The sequence below is a fragment of the Grus americana genome, chromosome 2, assembly GCF_028858705.1.
Source record: "Grus americana isolate bGruAme1 chromosome 2, bGruAme1.mat, whole genome shotgun sequence".
In the NCBI taxonomy this organism is placed as follows: domain Eukaryota; kingdom Metazoa; phylum Chordata; class Aves; order Gruiformes; family Gruidae; genus Grus; species Grus americana.
The window spans coordinates 132,740,632-132,764,604 of NC_072853.1; the positions used below are offsets into that span (position 1 = coordinate 132,740,632).

The window sequence follows — 23,973 nt, forward strand, 5'->3', positions numbered from 1 at the left end:
AAGTTTTCTTTAACGATGCTGTTTTCCTGAATAGCACCTTGACTCCTGTACAGTCTCCTTTTTGTGTTCAGGTTGAAAATACGGGCTAAGGCCATTGTATGAAGCACGTTAAAAGCAGATTAAGGAACCCTTTGCCTTGGGAGGAGAGCTTGCTATAAAGCCTGCTCTTTCCTTACCTGTCTAGCCTAACTTTCACAAATAATTTAAGGACATGAAAATGTAAGGTGTAGCCAATACTAAGAAGTGTTCGGGTTTTTGTTTTCTATAAACAGGCTAGTCACAGAAGGGGAAGACACTTCAAAAAGCATCAACAGGTTTTAGGTGAAACTTAATGGCAGTCTACCTAAACTGAAAACCCCGAATTCAGCCTACAGTGTTCTCTGTTCTGTGGGTAGGCAGCGGGAGGTTTGGAAAGTTACGTGGTGCATCCAGACTGAACGCTCAGTATCTGCGTCATCAGCACTGTTAGAACTTGCAGTCCACCCAAAATTAATAATTCACCTGAGATGTTTTGTAGGGGTATAGTTGCTAGCTGACTTCTCAGAAACTGAGATTCCTACATAAACTTGAAGAAATACAGCTGTGGAACAATACCGAGAGTGCAATTAGCCGAGGGCAGTTCATGATAATTTCCAATCTGCAAGTTACAGTGAAGGGAATGGGGTTGGGGCTGATGTCTTCACATGGGCCATGAAGTAGATTTAACTAAAGTTCACAATTCATCATATGTATCTGTTACCTGTTGCATGTTTTGGTTGAAGTTCATGAAGTAGCAATTAAATAAATTCCTTGTGAATGCCGATTCAGATAGATGTGCTTCACACTGATACTTAACTACCAGCAAGAAATTTCAGGGCCTCACTAACGAATGTTTCCACGATGAATGTACCCTATCAATTTGAGGCTGTGGCAAAACTGATAAAAGGAACAGATGCACACGTATATTCAAAGAAATCTTTTAATATAAAATGCAGAATAAATTGTTTGAAATAGCTGATTTCAGTATCAGTACTTCAGTGCATTTTGCACTCTGAGGCAGTGCTTTCTTTTTAGAAAATACCACTTGATGCTACCAGTTACTGTAAATACAAGTGCAAATAAACAGCATGATCTACATGCTAGTGGCATAGTTTATTTCTTTAAAAGGTTTCATTTGGCATTTAAACTTGTATTGCGTGTATGTGTAGTTTTTTACGTGTTTGGTGCAAGTGCTTTTTTTAACATACCTAACCATAAAGTTGCTACACTGTTGTCATACTGTGACCAGCAAGCTCTTTTTTTTTTTTAATATAAGGTTTATGAGGTTTGTTTATAAAAGACAGCAACAAATACTTTTTATATCTTGTTGTTAATATTAGTAATTATTTTAACATTTACAAACTAGTATGCCTCTTAACATTCCTTCTTTATCATTCATTACCTGCCTTTTTAGGCCATCTTTATTGCAGACCCTTTTCAGATTGTAAAATAGAAAAGGATAAGCTGTTGTGAATAAATGTTGTCTTTCTCATAGCACAAATAAATAAATATCAAAACCAAAAGCTCTTCATTCAAAGCCACTATGGGAGTGTAACCTCGTTATTACAAGTACAGATAAATAGTAATTTGCTTCAATTTAATTTACTTTAAGGAGTTTGGGAAAATCTAAAAAAAAAACCAAAACCAACCAAAAAACCCCCAAACCAACTTTAAATCCATAACATTGAAGATACTTAAAAAATACCAGTTTTTAAAAGCTAAAAAACCCACGCTTTAGTACTTCTCCTTGAGGAAGGTATCCAAATGAGGGGGAAAGGCAAGGTACAGAAGTAAACATATCACAGACTAGGAAAGAGAACAGGAACTTGTTCACCCTCACTCAGTTTCATGGAAGAAAGCTGAGAATGATTCGGTTGCAGAGGATGAAGGTAAGGCAATATTGAATCAGATACTAATTATTTTTCAGAGTCTATTTGCAGATTGACCGTGAGTTGTAAAATTACTTGGTACATTATGTTTGCTTGGAGCTATGATGGTGACAGTAGTGAGGAAAAATGCAACGGCCTCCTGAGCCCCTCTCCTCAAAGGACAAGTAGGAAAAGCAGAACAGTTCTGAACAAATGCAAAGCACAGAGTATCTCTTAGCAATACCTAAATCCACAGTGAATTTAAGGTCAGGATGAACTTGAGCTACAATTTTTCTTTCAGTGCTAAAAAAAGAATAATAAAATAAGGTCACTTTCTGTATGAAGAAGCAAGTATTCAAGACTAAACCACATTTTTCTTCCATGTGTAACTTTAAGCTGAAGCTTGCTTTTTTCCCTGCTGATGTTCTCCTCCCTTCCCCATTACCAGAAACTAAATTCCTAGTTTTACACAGGCATATATAACTACACTTACACTGATGGCCTAGCTCCTTTATTCTAATTAAAACTAAATAGATTTCCTCATTCGGAAGCCTCAGCTGGTAGACCTTCTAACAGGTCACAGTCAGCTGGGTTTGCCAGACCCTTGAACATGCAGTCTTCCTCCTCACATGTAGTCTTTTCTGTTTGTACTGCTGTAATCACTGACCTCCGGTCTTCATGCAAATATCCTAAGGAATACTTCATTCTTTCAGGAAAAATAAAACTGAAGTGATCTTCGGCCATCTTATTTCTGTTTCTGCTCTTTTTCGCTATCTTGTTTCTGTTCTGATTTGACCAAGTGTTTGGGAATTATGAAAACACTGCCATCGCTACTGCAATGAATGACGTATTGGCATGGGTTAACAGGTCTACCCTGGTCATCCCTCAATCTACTGAAGATGTCACAGTACAAGTTGTTTAACTTTTGCTTCATCCTGCTGATTGATCTGCTACACTGAGAGTGCTCCTTTTTAAGGCTCTCCTTTTGCGTTTGAAGATTACATATGTCTTCTTCCAAGTTAAGAAGTGCATTTAATTTACGTTTACGACAATTTTGGGCAGCAACTTTGTTTTTTCCTCTTCGTCTGATGACACGTAGACGTGATACCTGAGTATCCGTCAGATGGTTCTTTGCTAGCATAGTGTTGAAAGAGTCGACAGGCATGCTCACAATTTCATCTACCGAAAATGGTATTCTCAGAGCTTTTGCACAGTGTTCATCAGTGCTAATGTTTGTATCAGTAGAATTATGGCACCTATCCTTTACTTCATTGGGTTTCTCCATCCACATCTGCTGCTGATGCTCTGGAGTGGATGCTGCTTGACTTGGCAGCTGATTATAAGCGTGGTTATGAAGAAACTGCTGAAGTGTGGCTTCTCTAGAACACTGTGAATCACCTGGATATTCTACATGGCCATATTTACTGTGTTCTTGGCTATGGCCACCAACAGCTCGTAAGCCATGAGAAGAAAAAGATTTAACATCATTGCTGTACCCAACAGCACCTTCACTGCAGACTGAATAAGAGGTGGTGCTGTGACTTGAATTCAAAAACAGACCCAAATCTGAGCCAGGTTCTTCAAAGAGCTCAGAAACTTCTATAGGATCAAAGCCTTCCTCCGAAGCAAAAGACATGAGTTTAATTTCATCAAAATTATCATCATGGGCTGTTAGGTTTCTAATGTCAGCAGCTGAAAACAGCCCTGTCAAATTTGACCCAGGAAGCAGTGATTCTGGATTTGCGATATTAGAGCTTGACTGAGGAAAAGACTCTTGCCTTTGTAAATGTCTCATTTCTGAATTTGCTTGAGTGGGGTAGTCTGTTCTTAGTAGTGTGGCATCACAAGGGCTGAAACAGTGGGAAAGTGTCTGGGTCAAACTTACGTTATGGTGTGAGGATGATGAGTCTTGGCCTCTACTAGAAGTAGCAACTTGTATATCTTCCAGTAAACTCACCTAAAAGATGATGGGGGGAAAAATGGGATCTTTTATAAAATGAATGCCTCCACATTCCTCACCTACGCAGTCTTGATCCATTTATTTTTTTAATATTCCACTGTTTGAATCTATTAAAGTAAAAATTTTATACATTAAACTCTTCTTGTAGCTCTTCCGACTACTGTTTCCCATTTGTACGCAGCACAACCTGCATCGGCATATGGCAAGAGGGAGCAGGAAGGGTGCAGAAGAAAAGCGACTGAAGGGATGGGAGGAGGAGGATTCGCAAAGGACAGTGTGGGAGTGATGAGTGTTCAGAGGTGGAGATGGCACTGCTGCTAAGTGTACATCAAACTACGTGTTCATCTGATCTGGTCTAAGAAAAGGTCCTTCTAGGAGGGGCGGTGCTGGTACTGGTTTTGATGGTCATCTGATTCCAGGGTGAGCTGGTTCAAGGTGCTGATCTGTTAGAAAATTAACCTTGTAAAGAAGATAAATAGCTCACTAGCAGGACTGGACCACTGAGAACAGAGGTGTAAGAAAAGAGAGGAAGAGGACAGGAAGGGTAAGGTCATGCTGGCACATTCTCACTGCTTTTCCTTCACAGTTCATAAAGCTTTTGGGGCTGTGAGCTGCCATGTTTGACGTAGCTCCTTCTTAACTGAGGTCTATTGTGTTCAAATTTCAACTTGACTCCTTAACTAATCACGTTGGAGGAAACATCCCCCTGCAAATCACACCTCCTGTGAATGTCCTTTGGCTTTAAATTACTAGCCAATTTTTCTTTACAAAAATAAAGCTGCTGTATGATCCCTCAGCCCCGAAGTCCAGATGATAAACGACTACCTCAGTAGCATTAAGGCCCACCTTTTGTGGGACTGGCTTATAGTTGCTCTGTCCTAAAAATACAAAGCCACTGCGCAAGATTATGGCAGGGCACTTGCTGACGAGTAGTCATGAAATACATGGATACAAAAAAACTTGAGAATGTAAATACATCAAGTAGGAAGCATATCTGATATGATTCCTCCATGGCTGAGCATCCCTACTGTGATGCAGGAAAGGACTTTCCTGACTGCAGTTCATTAAACAAACACTGTAAAAGCACTTTCCACAGGGAAGGAATGATGAACCATAAAGACTAGAATGTCTTAAATTCTCTGCTACGCTTACTGGGAGCTCAGGTAACAGAAGAGAGTCTTGCCTTATTTATCCTAGGAAGTTACCTTGTACTAGACTATCTGTAGTCTGAGAGGTAGAGCTGGTATTTTCAATTAAGCCCTTGAAATATTCTTAGCAAGTTAACTATTAAAAAAATCTCCCACACTGTAAAGACTTGGTACCTGGAAAAAAAACAAGCAATCCATTTTCAACAGATAGATTGTCACAAGATGGCAGTGCATTAATAGTCTTAAATAAAATATGCAACTGTGTATTGTTATAGCTACATAAAGGCTACAGCCAAGTTCCTTTCAAATTATGAAAAGAACAGAGAAAACTAAACTGATGAACTTCTGAACCTTGTCAATGTGCAATCTGTTACCAAAGCTGAACAGAGGAGGAGGCTAATTAATGTGCTGGGGGGGGGAGGCACTATCCAACCTAGAGAGTCCCAAAACTAGGTGCTCCAGACATAAACATGAAGTTATATGGAAAACTCTAATGACCCTGTAAGGCTCCTACAATGGGAAGCGTAGGTAAGATGTCCTTGGAGTATTGCAAAAAAGGAATGTAGGGAGCAGCTTCATGGTTAATGATTGCAGCCATGCTCTGTGGGAGACGAGGGAGACTCCAATTAAGATAACAACTTATTTTATTTGTGAAGACGGGCAGAAAGTAACCCAGAAAGTAACCAATAATATCAGAAGTCCAGAAGATAAAAAAAGAAAACAAAATGGTTTTGCCACTTATGCTGACTGACTGATTTGCAGCAAAGATGGGTCCGTTCCTGAGAGCAGTATCCTTGGCCCAATATTTATGGCAACTTTCATCTTTGGCTGCAAATGCTTAAGAGCTGCTAGTGCTTAATAACTCAGTGTTGCTCTAGCAAAACACACCAAGAACTGCTATATAAAGACCAACTGGCATTAGGTTTCAGAAAGGGGTTTATTAGTTGAACTAATTAAGTTGTCCAGTGGCTCCATCCAACTTTGAACACTAGGTCACAGGAAAGACAGGACTTTGTAGTTTTCATATCCCAGACAAGTTACTGGGGAAAGTTTTTCAAGTAGAGCCAACGACAGCTGCTCTGAAAGGTGGATACTAGCATCTTTAACATCTTCAGGTAAGTTTTACTACATTGATTTGCTGATATATTCCCTGGTTTGGGTTGGGGGGTTTTTTTCAGATAAAAGAGTAAGTCATTATCCAGTAATCACTGTTTTCCAATCTATTAGCAATACATGTGTTTTCTCATTTACCTCTAGCATGTTTTCCATCTGCGATGACAAAAGCTGTAAATAGCCCTCTAAGGAGAGAAGGGAATCTACATGGTTGTGGTTGCTCTGTGACAGAAGAAACAAAAAGACTTCATAAAAGCACAGATATTTTACATCAAAATCCGAGAGGAAATAGAGCACAGCTCTGTGAAATACTGCTGCTGACCCTGCCATCAAGTCTTCATCCTGATGGGAGATGTCACGTTGCTAGAACGAGCAGAATAACTCCGTGGCAGGAGCATCCCCGCTTTGCCCCACAACAGCAGAACTACGCTCTCCTCCTCTCTGAGGCTGCACCTACCCACCGTTGTGGAAAAATCAAGAATTTTTTCAAAGCCTAGCTGCCAGGACAGCGGCGAACAAGAAACCCAGATCTGGCAAGAAACCCAGATCTGATGTTCTCAGCTCTCAAGAAGATTGAATGCTCTTTTCATCATAGCTCTCGTAGAGAGCTCTCAGAGAGAACAAAAGCCAAAGTGCACCCCTTTCAGTTTAACATCAATAAGATTATTTCTCTGCCTTCTAGTTACAATATGCATGTTAAGGTCTGAACAATCCAGTTTCCCAAATGTAATTCTACATCTGAGTATCAACCTTTACATGAATGGTGAAAGCAGTATAATTTAGTATCCACATCTCAAGTGTTTGCAGATCAAAAATATCCTTGCCCACAAACACAACAGCTTCACGATGGAGAAAATAAAACCAAATTGAAAAATGTTTAGTTGCAAGTGATTTCTGTAAATTTTAGAACATTTCAACTACATAAAATATACTGGGGGGGCGGGCAATTTCTGAGAAGGTGTACAAGGGCATCATTCACAATGTATCACCTGAAGTCACTGTTCCTTTCCTGCCCTTGCAAAGGACGCTCCCAACTGAAAAGGGGAAATCAAATATTCCCTTTAAAACCATTCACTCCGTTTCTTTCACTACTCTCCATCTCAGTGATAAGACCTATACCCTCCCTCACTTCCTATTCAGTTTTCCCTTCTTCCATTTTTTTCTTCATTTACTTGATTTACGTCTTCCTCCTCCTCTTGCAGTTCCAGCTGATCACCTCCTTGGTGTGGAGAGCAGTCATCCAAAGCTTCCTGACATGCTTTCAGGTCAACATCCTGAAGACACAAATAAAACAGTTCTATTAAGCAATATGCTTTAAAATGCACCTTTTTTTCCCCTACAGCTATAGCATTTCAAATAAAATATACACTGAACACTTTGTTCATGTGGATGAACTGACTCTGTGTAGACTTTGGGAGCAGAGCGAGACCAACGTCAGTTCAGGAGCGCGGACATCGCCTCCTCTTTCGGTGCCCGGGCACTGAACCCATCTGTGGTAGAAATGGGCATTCATAAATACAGGAAACAAAATCTTCTACAACACACACAAGATGTTGTGATTTTTATTTTTTTTTTTTGAAAGTTTGGGATTTCAGTGTCTTTTGGATGTCATTTTACAACAATGTATCCAAGTCAGATATATACTCAGTGATGGAATCTTAAAATGGGCAATTATACCTGACCAGTGAGCAAAATCCCTCGCTTTTTCTTTCAGGAAAACAATCACATTAACATGTATTGTAATAACAGCTCTGTTTCCCCATCACTTCCATTTAGTTATTACTCAGTTCCCATTTATCCAAACGATGTTTTTTTTTTTAATCTCCAGAAATTAAATTGTTCTGATTTAGTGGTCCCAGAAGTATTTTTCAAGTTACCTTTTATCTACAGTCATATCAGCAGACTTTTTAAATTTTTATTACAAGGCTGGTGTATTGCTAGGGTAAGAAGGAATCACTACTAAGGACTTTGCATATTTATATTTTTAAAAACTTTGATATTTCAGTTTTTATAGGGCAAGTCTGAGTTACTAAAATGTGAAACTCGGTGGAATGGCAGCCAGAAAACCAAGTGGCCACACTGCATTAGTTCCATATATCCCCAGCCAAATGCTATGGCAGGAGCAGAAAAGACAAGCTCTCAACAGCAGCAAACCTAACAAATTAGTGTTCTGTTCTAAAAATCACAACAAATCTACTTTACAGGTTTTATATGACAGCATAAACTATATAAAAACTTCAGTTGTAATAGTCATCAAAATGTGTTAAGAGATTTTTTGTATTATTGCTTCATACAAAAAAACCATTAAAAATTAAATGTAAGAAGGTTTAAAAATAGGACTCCAGAGTAAAATTAAATATATTTTGAAAATAAAGTAATATTAATTTCATTTGTATTAATCTATTAAAATTTCTTTTTAAATTATTAAAATTAATTTTATTTTTAACTTATTTTGTTTGTTGGCTTTCCATTTTTCTATATTTTCTTTTCAAGGATTGGAAGGAAGCTTTCATTTTATAAACAGCCATTTCTAACAACAAATAGATATACAGGGCAATCATCTGTCACTCTGATGTGAGAGGTACTTTTCTTCAATGATGCCCAACACAATTTCTAGCTATTAAAAATTCTATTCCAATATAGTATGTCAGCTCCAGTTGGAAATGACCAGATGACTTATTATTGCCAAATATGAGAAAACAAATTTATTTTCTAAACACACAAAAATACAGTCTTCCTCTATGTAGTAACACAGCAGGAGAGGGAATTTGGTGTACGGGACACTGAGTAACTACTTGAAACACTTAAATGAGTTCAATGGAGCTACTCACGGTATGAGATAGTCCCATAATTACATGTTTGCAAGACCAGGGCTAGTCTTTAATTTTACAAACAACCAACTTGTCTGATGAATATGATCTATTATCATCCTAATTAATAAAATTCATCATCATCAAAAGCAGGTAAGAAGTCAAGGACAATCGCTGTTAAAGACCTTGAGCAGCTCCTCTTGAGCTGAGTGGCCTGGGAAGCTGCTGCTGCTGAGGCAGAGTATTCGGCTCCTGAATAACACAGCAAATTCATTACTCTACCGGCTGACGAAGAGGCAAATGCAGGAAACAGTTAGAAATGTAATACCTATAGTGTGATGCCTCAAAAAACCACCTGTGAGCACAGGTTTTGGATACAGAAAGTATACGGGTGACAACTCAATGGTTCCTATTAGAATTACCACGGGTTCAAAGCTATTCTGCTGCCAGGGAAAAGAAAAGCCTGCGATGACTTTGTGAAGAGCCCACGGTGTGCCCTGCAGATCATTCCAAACCCTCCCAGTTCAGCTTGCTTATGGTGGAAGTCTGCCTGCAGGCGATGCCAGCCTGCTGAAGTCTACGATGGAGATGGTCCTTCCCGGCACGATCGTGAGCAGAACTGAATTTCTGGAGTGCCTGGTGGGATGGCTCCTTCCTGAAGGGAAACTCAATGCTCCTGAAGCTCATAGAAATTTGTGAAGACTGTCGTGGCTTCGGTTTCCCCAGGACATCAAAGACAACTGAATTTTTAGGTCTCTTCCTATCAATATAGAGCTGTTGACTACTAAGGAGATGGGGAATACTTCTGACCATTAATTTTAGGATTTATCTGAAGTCTGCATTGATTTTTATGGACCTCTTAAAAAATAATAATGTCTTCGACCACTTTCTCCGCTAACGCATAGTCAGCGTCTTGGTACCCTTAGTTTCCAGGCTGAGAGCCACCAACTGCACAGCAGGATTACATGCTATTTTGTCCTAACCACCCTTTGGCTTAAGAACAGCACGGAGGTCAGAGTCTCCCTCAGATCTTCGCACAAAGCTCCTGCTGATGTGAACGGAGGTGCCGGTGGGGATGGGAGGGAGGCAGGGTCTCACACTTGCAATCATGACCGTTCACTGTAGTTTGCCAAAGGGAAGGTATCATCTCAATGAGCTTAATAATGCTGCACCATGTGGCTTTGAAGGTTAGTCTAACTACCACCATTTCTTCCTCCAGCAGATGATATTAAAATATTCTCTTGCCTGCTCACACTGATAATAACTGGAATAAGTTATCCATTCTTTTAAAAAACCTCTTTTCACCACTACCAGGGCAGTTTCTGAAGAAGCACGGCCCTGTGACCAGCTTTTCGCAACAGCGGTGGTACAGATACAGCGCATGTAAGATTGTTCACAGCACCAGTTTCTACGTACGGGATGATTTCAGTGAAACACTCTATGTGAAAATCATGTAAAACAACCAGAACCTTTTCCCTTTAATTTCTCAGTTTTGGCTTTTAACAAAAATCCCCTGGATTATGCTGTTAAAGATTTACTCTCTGACATTACACTTCCCTCCAGCTTGTTAGTCTTTCCCAATGATGAAGGACAGCCAGAAAATACTGCTCCACAACTGAACTCTTCTTTGCATGCCCGTGCATCACGTGGGATTGATTGCTGGACTATTGCTATGGGGAGAATAGGAGGGGTGCCTCCCCCAGAAACAGCCGTATCACGGTTTTGAATAAGGCATTTCTGTAAAGACAGCTTAATTTTGCAGTCTGAATATACATCTAATGACAAAAGGGATTAGGTGTAAATACTACTTACTACTGCACTGCCACACTTAGTGTTTCTGTCCTGTTCCTTATTTTGCATTAACGGTAGCAGAAGAATCACTGCTTGAGTTATAGTAATACCGCCACGAGCCCAAGAGCTAGATCAGGATCACAGGTGGGTGGTCTCCGTACAGAGAGAAAGGCTGATTCTTGCTGATTGTAGAAGACCTGCTATTACCACTAAACCCATTTATTGTGGCAGGCTTTCCACTTCTACCACTGGAGGGTGTGGAAGTTCACACCTCCCACAGCAGGGTGTTTATAAACTGTAAACTGCAACCCTACCTGACGACAACCTTTGAATTGCATTTGGAAGAACTTCTGTGCAAGCAGAAGGCAGAAGATTTACACTAAAAAACCCACCAAAAAAAATAATATCCAAGTATCTCAAATTCTAATCTTGCTTCTGCCATTTACTAGTTTTGGTTGGGCTAGAGAACATCATCTAAGACTACGTCTGATTTACTAAATCATCCATCAGCCTTGTACGCTGAAGGGCTGGGCTCTAACTGTGCATCTGCCCTTTCCCTAAGGTACAGCTTACCACAGGTCAACTATCAGCTTCAGTTTGTCAGTCTCTGGAATATGAAAAATAGTAATTCATGTCAAATATGCTATGTAAGGTGGTCCAAGAATCACTGTGGACGTGAGAGAAAGTACGATTTTGCAGTTGGCCTGGCCTGTGTTTAATTGGAAGGATGCTGCCTGCTCTGGCAGGTTTTCTTACTACATTAAAAATAAAGCCTTCCGTTTCCAATTAAGTACATCGGAGTATTGATCTGAGCATAAATCGGGTGCACAGTACATCAAACTATCCCTCCACGTATCTCCTCCCATTGTTTCCCACACCAATGTATTATTAGCTGTCTATAAAACAAGGTGTAGGGAGCAGAACCTGTGAAGATATCAAAATACGAATGCACCGGATGGGTGAACAAGACCCCTCTCTAGGAGCAGTAGAAAGCATGAGCAAACTGTTTTCAGCCATCGATCAGCACGCAGTTGGCAAACAGGGCTAAAACTACACAGCTCAGGGCTACAAGCGCCCGGAAATACCTGAGCTACCTCCGGAGCCGCAGCAGAGCAGAGCAGAGCAGACAGGGCAGTTTGCGGGGGGGTACGGGCAGCACCAAGAGGCAGGGGGTACCTGCCCCTGCAAAGCTCTGTTTCACTGCACTCAGACTCTCAGTTACCTCTACAAATATCCCAGCCGGAATAAAGGTATATGACCACCATTATTTGCAAAAGGACATAATCTTTTGCGCTGATTACTCATGTATCCCGTTCATGTGCTGTCTGCTAATTCCTCCACATCACATTTTCTTTATTTCAGTTGTCAAGCTATAAATTGCTCCATTACTGTCATTAACCTTTGAGATGCTTTTCTGTGAACTTGGGTCCCTTCTCCTTTATTAACTGCACTTCTCTGCAGAACTGGCCCTCTCCTTGCTACCAGCCGAAAAGACGTGGCACATGCCTGGTGATCTTTGCCACATTTTAAATAATTAAGTAACACTTCCAGAAAATTGTCCCACACCAGTACAAGTTAGGCAACAGAAATACAGCTTCTAGTAATATAACCAATAGTTTCTCTGTACTATGTAGGATTACATACGGTTAATAATGAAATATAATGATGCATAACTGGTTTCATATAGCTCTAAGGTTACTGATGTTGCTCTTTGCCTGTGTACTTTAAATATGCTATGATGATTAATCTTACCAATTTATATCTGCTTAATCTCAGCTAAAAAGCAAAATGTTTCTTGCTGTTTCTCTATATTCATAATCATCCCTAAAATATCCTGGAAAACACAGGAACGGAAGAACACTTTATCGTTTGAAATACAGTCAGGGTTTAGAAAGCATGGAGGGTGGAATGGAGATTAGAAACACCAAATATCAAAATAACTTGTGTCACGCATGGCTGGGCTTAAAAATCACACTAAACCATGCTAAGCAAGCAACGCAATTGAGTAAATCAAATGGTGCATAACTGTGACTCCAAGCGTGGCACCTGTCAGATACCAAACGACACATCTCCACCAAATCCTACTAATACTGTCTGGGCTGCAACCAAATGCACACCGTTCAAGGCACTACTGCTTGTTCCAGCGAGTTGTTAGCACCTCTCTAACCACACGCATTTCAGAAACAAAAGCGCTAGAGCTCTACATAGCATGGCTCTGCTATGTCGGCTATCACAAAATGCACGTACTGTGTGCACTCTACATGTTCAGCACATATACAGAATTAACGCCAAATGGAGGCAGAGACGGGTACGAGTTGAAGACGCAGACACAAATAGTACTTGTCACTAATTTCAATTAAGACATCCGTTTTCATGCCAAAGATGGCTTGATATGCCCTTCAAAATTAAGCTTTTAAACTGCTTCTAAAACATAAACCAAACAGTTTTACACTCTAGCCATTTGGTCCTGTGCTGGTGTTTTGCACCAGAAACTAATTTCATCCTACAGGATGCAACATCTCTCACAATAAATCTGACGTAGGTTATTAAATTTATTCAGTCACTCTTTCAGAGTGAGCATATAAAAAAGAAAGAGCTCTTTCTAAGGCTCTGCTGTCCCTAAGCAACTTCTTTCTCTCTCTCCCTTCCTTTACCCAGGCTAGATTGCTCGTATATCCTCGTTGGTATGATGTAGTCACTAAATGATTCACTGAATAAACATACAAGAATCCAGGGACCACCCTTTCTGGTAAACCTTTGTCCACAACTCAGTTCCATTTTTCTGATGTCTTCCCTTTAAGCCCTCCCAGGCCAAGACACTTCCTCAGGCATCCAGCTCCCAACTTTCTCAAGCCACCGGCCTCATGGCAATACCGAACGCCTGCCAAGTCACAGCTTGGAACAGGGAGCGCTATTAAAATCCAGCCTGATATTTTAGCTCCTCTGGGATTTGAGTATCTTCACCTTCCCTGTATGTAATTCCTCTTCTATTTTCCACATTTACCGTACTCTCACTCTTTGTCCCTTATGCCTGATATTCCTCTCATCTCCTCCGGCGAACACTTCTCCTGCACACCCTACACCTGGGAAAATGCAGGAAAACGCTGGTGCAGGTCAGTCAGCCCCACACCACTGACTCCTTTCATTTCACTTGGCTTGTTCAAAACCCTTGTGCCTCCCACAGCACACTGTAACAAAAATCAAAATCACGGTCTTTCAAGACAACACGTACCTCAAATGTTTGTGGTTGTTCTCTGAGCCCACCTCTCTCTGAAACACCACACAGTCCTTCACACACCCTCATATTAAACCTAGGTAAGCTCTGGCTAGCAGGTAAGAGTAATCCACGAGCAGGGACCTAGCCTGTTTATCTATTTGCAGATGTCTCTCCACAGCAATACTGCGATGTCCTAGTGACCAGAGAGTTCAAAACAAAAAAAAAAAAAAAAAAAATTTGAAAAATATTCTGTAAGGTAAGCAGACAGCTTCAGTGAGACTGCTCTCAAACAGACTGGAGAAAAGCCTTCAGAAAAAAAAGCTTACCTGGTTTCTATTTACCTTCACTTTACCAAACTTTTGACACTTACCAAGAAAAAAAAAATCCATAACTCAAACTATCCTCACTCAGTGTAAATACTTCAAATGGTGCCCAAAGTCTGGGGTGGATTCACCCCATCCTGTGCTTTAATACTGTGAAACTCTGACAGCATTCAAAGAACTGTGCTTGTATGAGGTTTCATATAACCTGACCCAAACTGGCCCCTCTAAACATGAACATAGAGACTAAAGTACAAACAATACAAATTATCCACTGTGCATCTTCTTCGTTAACTTTTGTAATTCATAAACAACAGCAATGCTATGCTGTTAATTATTAACTAGAGCAGGTGTGCTTCAATCGAGCACAGGAACTCAGCTCTTGGGAAAGGCTTCAAAATCTGTTGTGGAGAATGTAATACATCCAGATATAACGAACCTACTTGTTTTGGGTGGGAGCAGAGCCTTCCTCCTCTACCCCACCCTGAGCTGGAGTGTGTCCCAGGTACGGCGCGATGACCCAGTGCGGCAACTGCTGCCCTCGTTCAGGTACTGCCTCTTCTGCTGGCGTGGGCAGCATCAGTGCTTGGGGGTTTGGGCGATTTGGAAGGTGAGAACATTTTTACTGTAAGATTCAGGCCACAGGTAAAAAACTGAAGAGGTATGTAGTCCATTCCTGCTGATCTAAATAATTCTCCATGTATATTTCATGACAAAGAACCCATCCAATTTTTATACTCCCTTTCTTCAAATGTATACATATATATACACACACATACATACACACATAGAAATAGCGATACACAGAGAGAAACGGAAAAGAAAACCACTGAATCAAGCAGGGCAGCTCTTAACTCTTGCAAGATCATCAGCTAAGACACTATTGTATTACAAGCTTCTTGAGACTTTCTGTGTATTTGTGAATACTACTGCCATACGCACAGGACTGATGCCACATCTTGCAGCACTGAGGCCTCACGTTTCCCCACACACAGTTTTTAGGGTGCTCTGGAAAACAGGTCTCATTCGTTTTGCATATGGACTTGTGGTTCAACAGAAGTGTTGTCAGGGCAGGTTTACAGTGAGTGCTTTTTCTATGCCTAAAACTTCAAAATTTACACGGCTACACAGCATCTCAATTTAGCATTTTCCATAAAACACGTTCCTAGAGCAATCCAACAATAATTTACAAGCACGTTGGGAAAAAATAAGCAGACGTCTAACTTTACCTGTGTGAGTAAATCAACATGACCTACTCACTTATGGTCTACTCAGTGGGACCAACCTGTATGAGTAGGTTTGAGTAGGACAAAAAAAGGTTTGGCACCCATGTTTTCAATAGCGGATGTCGGCATTCAAATAGGTGCTGAATATATTGTCAGCATTTAAGGAGCAAGTGGTGTTCCCATTATAAATTCTTTCTTACAAAAAACAGACTGCAATCTGGTTTCTTAGGCAAACTGTGAAGAGGAAGACTACGTGGTGCACAAACACTGTTGCATCTGGAAAAAAAGTAGCATGAGAAATAATCACCCCCAAAAAAAGACAAGGTTCACTCATGCTTTTTATCTATTTCCTTAGCAAACATGCCCACTGGAGTCTAAAATCTTGGTCTGGGGTATTCTACAAATTACAGGACCTGAATCAGCATTCATTACTCAGAAATTATTCCATTTCCTTGCATGAACTGATGCATGTTTTCCTGGCTATTCAAAGCAAAAGTTTAATGCTTTTTTCTTTTCTTTTCCTCTGAAGATGTAACTCATGGTTCTTGGCCAGGAACCCCGGTACCTTAATCTAAATCTTAAACATCCATGAGAACCACACCTACAAGCTTTGATTCTATAGCTGACCAGTGCAGAGGCATTGAACTAATGTCCTAATCCATAGCAGCACATCATCTACCAACCACCCGCTATGACCTGCTGTAGGTAACGCAGGACAGTGACTTACGGATAGGGTTCCGAACAAAACTTTTTCCAAATGTAGTCTCTGCTGTTGTACAAACACTCTTTATCCCTGTTCCTGTTACACACATCCATCTAAGAAAACAGGTAGCAAGACTCTGAGATCATATGATTATTTTCTCCAATAAAAGGTGTATTTCAGAAGAGCAACAAAATATTGCGGGGTTTACATTTCATCATCAAACTTACGTTTGATTACAGGAACGGACTGAATGAAATAGCTTGCTGGGAACATAGTGAATACAAAGGTTAGGGCTGATCCCACTCTGTCGGGCAGCAAACTGAATGCAGGAACCCACCTGTTTGCTTTACTCATCGTCAAAGACGAAGTGCTCGGGCTGTGCTAACATGGCACGACATCTCATCTCAGCACAGAACAGAAAAATAGGCCAAGCAACCGCACACAGTTTAGTATGCTCCAATGGCATGCTTCTGCCACTGAATTAATTTTCTTTTTCATCAGCAGTTGTCTTCCAGAGTGGTTTTAAATACCCGTTCCCTAAGGACGAGGATCAACAACATGTTGCCAGCAATGCTCTCAGCAGGGACTGAAGCCCAATGAATGAAATTAATCCAGGGGTGGATGAATCCAGCTGCTAACTTTTCAGAATGCCACACAATTGCACAATACCGAGCAGAACAAAACAATCACTTTCATCTGTTTACACAGACTCCTCGTCCTGATCTAGCGTGGATAAGAGAAATGCTAAAAATAACTCAGGTCTATTTTTACAAAAGGAAAAATGAAGGTTATAAATCAGCTAAACAGCTCTGACATCCATTATACTGTTACAATAACATTTTGACAGCACAAGTAGACTTATTCAAACCTACAGAGGTCACCTTTAAAACAAAGATCAACTTTTTCCTCTGTGTTTCATGTTCTTCAGAAGAAGTCTGGTGGAAGGGACATGGGGGTTTTCTCATTTTAGGTCAAGAACACTGCCTTATCTTGCTCCAATCATTCTTTTACTTAAATCAAATGTGCTTAAGAGACAGGCCCAGACTTACATTTAGCAAAGAAATGAATCATTTTCTCTCCAGAGAAAGGAGTGATCCCTTACAGTTAGCGCGTTGAAACTAGTTTTGCAACTACTTTACAAAAATAAGCAAGCTAATACATGGAGAAATAGAAAACAAACAAACAAAAAATTAAGAAGAAAAGAAAGAAGTGAAAAAGAAAACCTATTGCACAAGACAAATTTAATAATTGTCGGTTGATGCTGGTCTGTTAATTTGTAATAAGAACCGGCTATTCATAATGGTTCAAAACCAACTTGAAAAATGTTGGTGGTTCAAGTTGATATTTCAAAACGTACTGAACATCTGAGCCACAAACCCACCATCTTGGCACTACTGCATCTTTTGTATGCGCACACTGTGTCACACAAGTCTCAGATCATAAACCAGTCAGGAAAAATGAAACTCTATGCCCACTAGCGACCTAACTCAGAAAAGCAGTCCCTGCAGCTGAATGGCTCAGCTAATCTTCAACTTACAGACGCGCACAGCTCTTCCGCAGGATGAGGGTCTGAGCGGGTGCACGCAGACAGAAGTGCAGTAAGGACTGCATTTTCCACGACCGAAATAGGGAACTCGGCCATCGCTGCTGGGCACTTATTGCCCGAGTGTATTGTTCAAGACGCCACACTGATAATATAGGCGGATCCAAGGAGGTTGGAGGATAGCCCTGGCACAGCAAAACTCCCACGATGTAAGAAATGTTCCTGACAAGTGTTCCAGACTACGACATATGCGTGCCCTTCCCCAAGGTGAGGGGTGCAGCTCTGCTCCTCATCGCGATGCACCGCGGAGAAGCTGCATTTCTGCAGCCACATGACATTCTTGAGCTGCCTGCGTGCCCGCACCAAGAAAACTGAGGCGATTCCGGAGGAAATGCCACGCAGAAGTGACAGTCCTGGCCTCGCAACCCTGCCTCGCAGGTGACGAGCGGCGCTGGGGTCACGCGTGTGCCCTGGCCAAGGCAGCTCTGAAGGGTTCACTCCGCTCGGACGCCTGGAGAGCCACCACCGGTTGCTCCGTCAGCAAAAGGCTGCCCGGCGTTACTGGACAGCACGGATGTGCCGCTTGCTTTGCTTTCGCGCCCCGCTGCCCGTGACTCCCCGGGGGGACGGGAACCCGCGGCGGGAGGGGAGGGAGCGCACGGGCCAGCCCTGCCACCACCCGCAGGCTCATGGAGGTGTCTCCCCTCAATCTTTTGAGGGGGGGGTCTGGCTCAGAAAAACGTTCCCCTTCGCGTCCCCACGGCTCGCCCCCCTCCTACACCCCCAGGTCGTCCCCCCGGGGGCGCACCCGCTCCTCGCCCGGCCGACGCGGCGGAGCAGATCCGCAGCCCACCGCGCCGCTGCCGGTGCCCGGCCGGGACGTCCCGGGCCTCCCCCCGCCCCCGGGGCCGTCCCGCTGCCGCCGGCGCCCTTACCTCCGCCATGGGGCAGCCGCCTCCGCGCGGGGCCGCCGGCGCCCCATCCTCCTCCCGCGGCGGGGCGGGGGGCGGCTCCGCCGGGCGGGGAGGGCAGCGCCGGGCCACGCCGCTCTCCCCGGGGCCGAGGCGGGCACCCGGCAGGGCAGGTCTGGCTGCCAGCGGAGCCCGAGGAGGCTCATGGGGTCGGTGACCCGTGGCTGCCCGGCGGCAGGCCCACCGTCCCCACAGCCGACGCTCCTCGTGGGGTGCCTGTGCGTGGGGGGAAACGGACCGCCGCCCCGGCTCCCGCAGCCGGGCGCAAACCCGGCCCTCCGCCCCGGCTCCGCACACACCCCCCTGCCGCCGCACCGGACCTTCCCCCGGCGCGGGGGCGGGACGGGGACGCGGGACGCGGGCACCCCCGCACCCCGGCACCCCCGCACCCCGGCATCCCCGCACCCCCGCACCCCGCCGCCGCCCAGCCAAGCGCTGCTCCGCGGGGCCGGGCGCCCTACCTGTGTCCTGGGGGCTTCCTGCGTGCCCGGGGGGAGAAACAGCCCTCGGTTGCTCGAGCGAGCTGGAAATAAAGGAGACGAGTTCGAAAGTGCGGTAGCGGGCGGGCGGGTGTGTGTGTGTGTGTGTGGATAAAAATAGAAGAATATAAAAATGCAAAGACATTGCCACCTGCCTCTGATAGTAAATACACCACCCCACCCCCCGTTTTTTAGAATCCCCAAATAATAAAAAAATATATATACAGGTACAGGTTTTAATTACAATCAACCGGATGTCTTAATACCTATCCAATGCCTTTGCTTTCCCACCTATGGAACTGCATTTTCCACAACACATCTACTTAGCGCTACCCGAACTTACTCTCCCACATCCTAGAGATACCTTTTCCAGCTGTTTTGTTCTCTCTGTCCTCGGAAAAGGCCTTTTATCATTTCTCATCACTTCAACTTATCTGAGTGTTTCAGACTTGTTGTGGCATTTTCAAGGCGTAAGGCTGTTTGGGCAGACCCTGAAAGTGTCACTTCTTCAGTGATAACTCTGTGTGTAATGGGTGCAGTTTCTCATTTTTTCTGTTATCACGGATAACATTTCCCTTTTTTCATTGTGTACAGCGTGATACTATGCAACGGGTGTGTTACTAGTGTTTTCTTGCATCATGTTTCTCGAATTACCATAAAATAACAGCTTTCTTTCAAAAATCCAAATGAACCGGAATCTGCTAGGGTCTTCCATTGTCAGCTTTTTTTTTCCGTGCCAGAGATCTCTAGCTTTTTAACTGGAAGCATAACTGAAGGTAACAATGTTTATTTTGCTGTTGGGGGGGGGAAGTGTCCTAAGCTAAGTGTAGGAGACTTCACATTATGATTCATGGCACAAATGGCAGGACAGACATCCACCACAAGAAGTCCTTATATTCCATATTATTCACTGATGTTAACTTTCTTTTTTTTTTTCCAGCATGGTCAAAAAATTTGCAAATAATTTTTAAGCTTTTAAATCAACTCTTCTAATGATTAGGAAATATATGACAATTTAATATAGCCTATAGAATTTCCTGCAAGAGATGGAGAAGACAAGGAGCATGTGTTTTGAAGGCGTTGGTGGATATGCCCTGGGAGAAGACCCTGGGGGATGTTTGGACAGATCTCAGGGCTGGAGCCCAGTGTTATGTTTCCTTTAACTCTGCAGTGACGATGCCCAGCGCATCTCCAGTGCTCCCTGAAGCACAGCGGTTGTGTGACAGCACAGGGCGCTCTCCTGCCTGGCCCAGCACATCCCACTCCTCAAGGGAGACAAGAGCCTCTTTGTGGCCACTTTAGGCCACTGCAAGGATGTACATTAAACTAACAGGTCCATTTAATCACTTTGCCTTTTCCTTTAACGAGATGGTGGGTTTTAAATGGTTAGCCGGGTACAGAAGCTCCGTGCTGTTGCAGTTGCCTTTGGCTGTCAGATTTCATCTGAACAGAGTTTTGAGTCGTGGTCCTTAAGACCCTCAGCAGCGCACACGGGCCGCTAGAGAGGGACTGAAATCTCTGTCAGGCTGGACCAGTCACCTTAAATTGGAGGTAACCTTCACTCAGATGAGATTTTTTATGGTGGTAGATTTAGGAATGCTGTTCAGGTCTCTGGCTCCCAGTATTCAGGAATTTAAAATCCTGCCCTCAAACACGTACGAATAAGGGTGTGCTCAGTTAGCAGTGTCCCACAGAGAAGGCGTTGGTGTCAGAGAGCTCGTGTGCCCTCTCCCAGTCAACGCTGTGTCTGCTTTGCATGTCAGATGCTCTGTCTGCCTACAAAGGCCGTTGGCCCCTCATCCTGATCTGCAAAGTCAGAATTATTTCTGTGCACGTTTACTAATAAATCAATGCAAAGACCACTACGTAGATGATGTTGTGGCACGAACAATTCTTTTAGCATGAACCCCTTAAACAAGAGATCTCCCCAAACCTCTTAATCAAGTTCAGCACAACAGCAAATTTGACAGTTTATATCAGCTCACTCTGCTCTGGCAGCTCATTGATCAGGGCGAAGAGACAACCAACTGCCCTAATCGTAACTAAAGGCTTGATCTGAGTCTGTGAAAAATGTTATGATGGAAAAATGGAGGCCTCCTCCTCCTTTCTTACCTCAATTTGCAATAGGGTGACTTCTCAGAGTTTCTCCTGAGTTACTCAAATGGAAAGGAGAGTTGGTCCCCATGGCACATGGTCCCCCAGCCTCGTCTGCACAGAAGGGAAAGCTGGGCGTGCAGCCTGGGTAAGTGCCACAGTGTTTTTACCAGACCCCTGGTCTGAATTCCTAGGGAACAGAGTGCACGCGCGTACGTGTATGAAGCTGCAGGTGAGCTTAGATTACATCTCGGCTGTTTACAGCTCCTAAGTGCATCTGTAGTAATTTATTCCAGAGAAGTCTCTTGATAGTTTCAAGTACTCTGCTAGTCTTACATCCAGTGAATCTAGGAAATAGCTGTTTGGGGTTTTTTCCTTATTGCTAAATTCTGATAATAATTTATTTTGTTTAATAACACATCTGCAAAGTTTCTTGCAGGTGACATTTTATGCATCCTTTCTGATTATTTCAATTTATAAACCTACTTCTTGTGAAACATACTTTCAATCAAGGTAAGCAATTCATAGATAATCTTCTCTCAGAGAAGCATTAACATCAGCTTTAATAAACAGGTTACTCAATTACTTGGTATTGATTCTGCTGTGTTAGATGAGTGCATTGCTCCCCAGCACGCCTTTGTGCTTCGTGCCAGCATTGGAAAAGAGGGACAGGCCCTCTAGCATTTATGGTGGAGGCTAAGAGATGGACTAGAAATGCTTGCAGCAGCTATCTACAATGATGCGAGTGTTTAAGTTCAGACTGTTATTCGGAGCAGACAGGTACTGTCAGTCACAAATATACAAATGTCAAGAATTTGTCACCTCGTTTTAGACCATAATGATTTTCCTACTTTATTATCTGCCTGGTTTCTCACCATCCCATTAGTTTGTCACCCTGACTGTGACCAAGTAGCAACATTTTTATTACTTTCCTAATGGGTGCCCCTGTTCTAATTTTACTTGCATCCTTCTTGTGGCATAAGGGATCCTGCAGCTGGTACTGGTTTTAACCACTCTCTTGTGAATCCTTCTGTGCATGAGGAGCTTCAGTTATCAGTCCTAGCAGTGTTAGCTATAAAACAAACAGAAAAAAAAATTCGTCTGTTAATTTTGGTCAAATTTTTGCTCAGTGCTTTGAAAAATAAATAATTCCTTAAAGGTTTGTGTGGGCAGAAAGGAGAAAAAGAGAATGAATCTGCAGTGGCCAGATCTGGCATATTCTGAATCAAATGGCACAAGCTGAGCACACACCCGGGACCCACTTTTCTACATGTCACACTTTTATCACATGGCTCGAACCAGCTCTCCTTTATGTCAGATACACAGATACTATACCCGTGAAATCACCATATAAATACCTGGATGGATTATGTATCCTATTAAGCTCTTACTGCAAATCCTTTGGCAGGGCTCTGAAATAGCTGCCCGAGCGCTGCTGAGGCTGCAGTTTATAGAGCTGGACGCAGATCATGGGAGAGTGGCTCATTAAATCCTCCTAAACAGGTCTGTAACGCGTACATGCTTTCATGCCTCGTCTCCCAGTACATCCCCTTGCAAGGGATATATACAGATGTATATACACTCAGGGATGGGAAGTCAACTGTTTCTCACCACAGAAAGACCATACGTTCGAGATACTGTAAAAGTAAAAATATTCGTCCTCTGGACATCAAGCCACCCATCCACAGATTCAGCTAGCTAAGCGTGCAAGGAGAAGTGATGTGAAGCTGCAACTCACTTGCTTTCTGCAACTCACCCCCTGGATTCATCCTGACAACTTAAACAAGGTGCCGACTCTCCTTCTCCAAACCCATACCCGAACTGCCTCCCTCTTGCTGGCACTCTGCGTATGCACAGCAGGCTCCCACAGGAAAGTGGTGGGCCCAGGTTTTCTCTGTTGACCGATACCCTTGCCCACCTACTTAGTGTATGTCTCTCTACCATCTGGAGAAAATAAAATAAATGCCAATTCCTTTTAAAACCAGGAAGGTATCATTTTCCCTCCTTGACATACAGTTCAGAAAAACAGCAGACCTTCAAGGTCCAGCATTGTCGTCTTTGAGATGTGCCTGGATAGGATCCAGCTCTCTCTCCATCCTCCACGAGGGAGGCCATTTGGCCCAGCAGCCTTAGCTCAGGAAAATCCACCCTTTGTTCTTCTGTGAGCATCTTTTCGTTACGTTGATGGATCTCAGTGCAAGGACAGCTGGTGGCAGCCCCATGCAGATGGGTGTTAGGCACCTACGTGCTTAATTTGAATCTGTGCCTTAATGCTTTCTTCCATCTTCAGACGGTAGCTGGGGACCAGCTGAGGCCGCGGCTCAGCAGGAATTCCTCCTGCCGACACAGTCACGGCAGCATGTGCCAGAGCAGGAGACAGCACGCATGTACAGAGACACACTTGGAGCGCAGGGCTAGTGGAAATAACAGTTGTGACCTGAGGAACACTTGCCTTCTTCCTGGAGAGGGTGATAAATGAGAAGTGATTGATCCTTCCATAGTAAAAAAAAAAAAAAAAAATCCCAACATTCAAAGCCAAAAGGCAACAACAACAAAACAACCCCCAGCAGGGACACCAGCTGAAATCCAAAGAAAAGAAGATAAAAAAAAAAATCCAATAAGCAAGCCCTTTAAACAATCTCAACCAGAACAAAATATACTGAAATGCAGAAAATAAAATTACTTGATAGAGGTAGGAAGAATGAGTTGGCT

At 43.0% G+C, this 23,973-nt stretch overlaps 1 protein-coding gene across 1 annotated transcript; it reads right to left on the bottom strand.

Moving 5' to 3' along the window:
- Positions 1-470: 470 nt before the first annotated feature.
- Positions 471-18,941, bottom strand: NFE2L3 (NFE2 like bZIP transcription factor 3). Its single transcript, XM_054815561.1, has 4 exons — positions 18,653-18,941; positions 7,280-7,381; positions 6,246-6,329; positions 471-3,843 (listed from the first exon to the last, which is right to left on the bottom strand). The coding sequence occupies exons 1-4, from the start codon at positions 18,659-18,661 to the stop codon at positions 2,632-2,634; spliced, it is 1,407 nt and encodes a 468-aa protein (XP_054671536.1). The 5' UTR covers positions 18,662-18,941; the 3' UTR covers positions 471-2,631.
- Between the last annotated feature and the right edge of the window lie 5,032 nt (positions 18,942-23,973).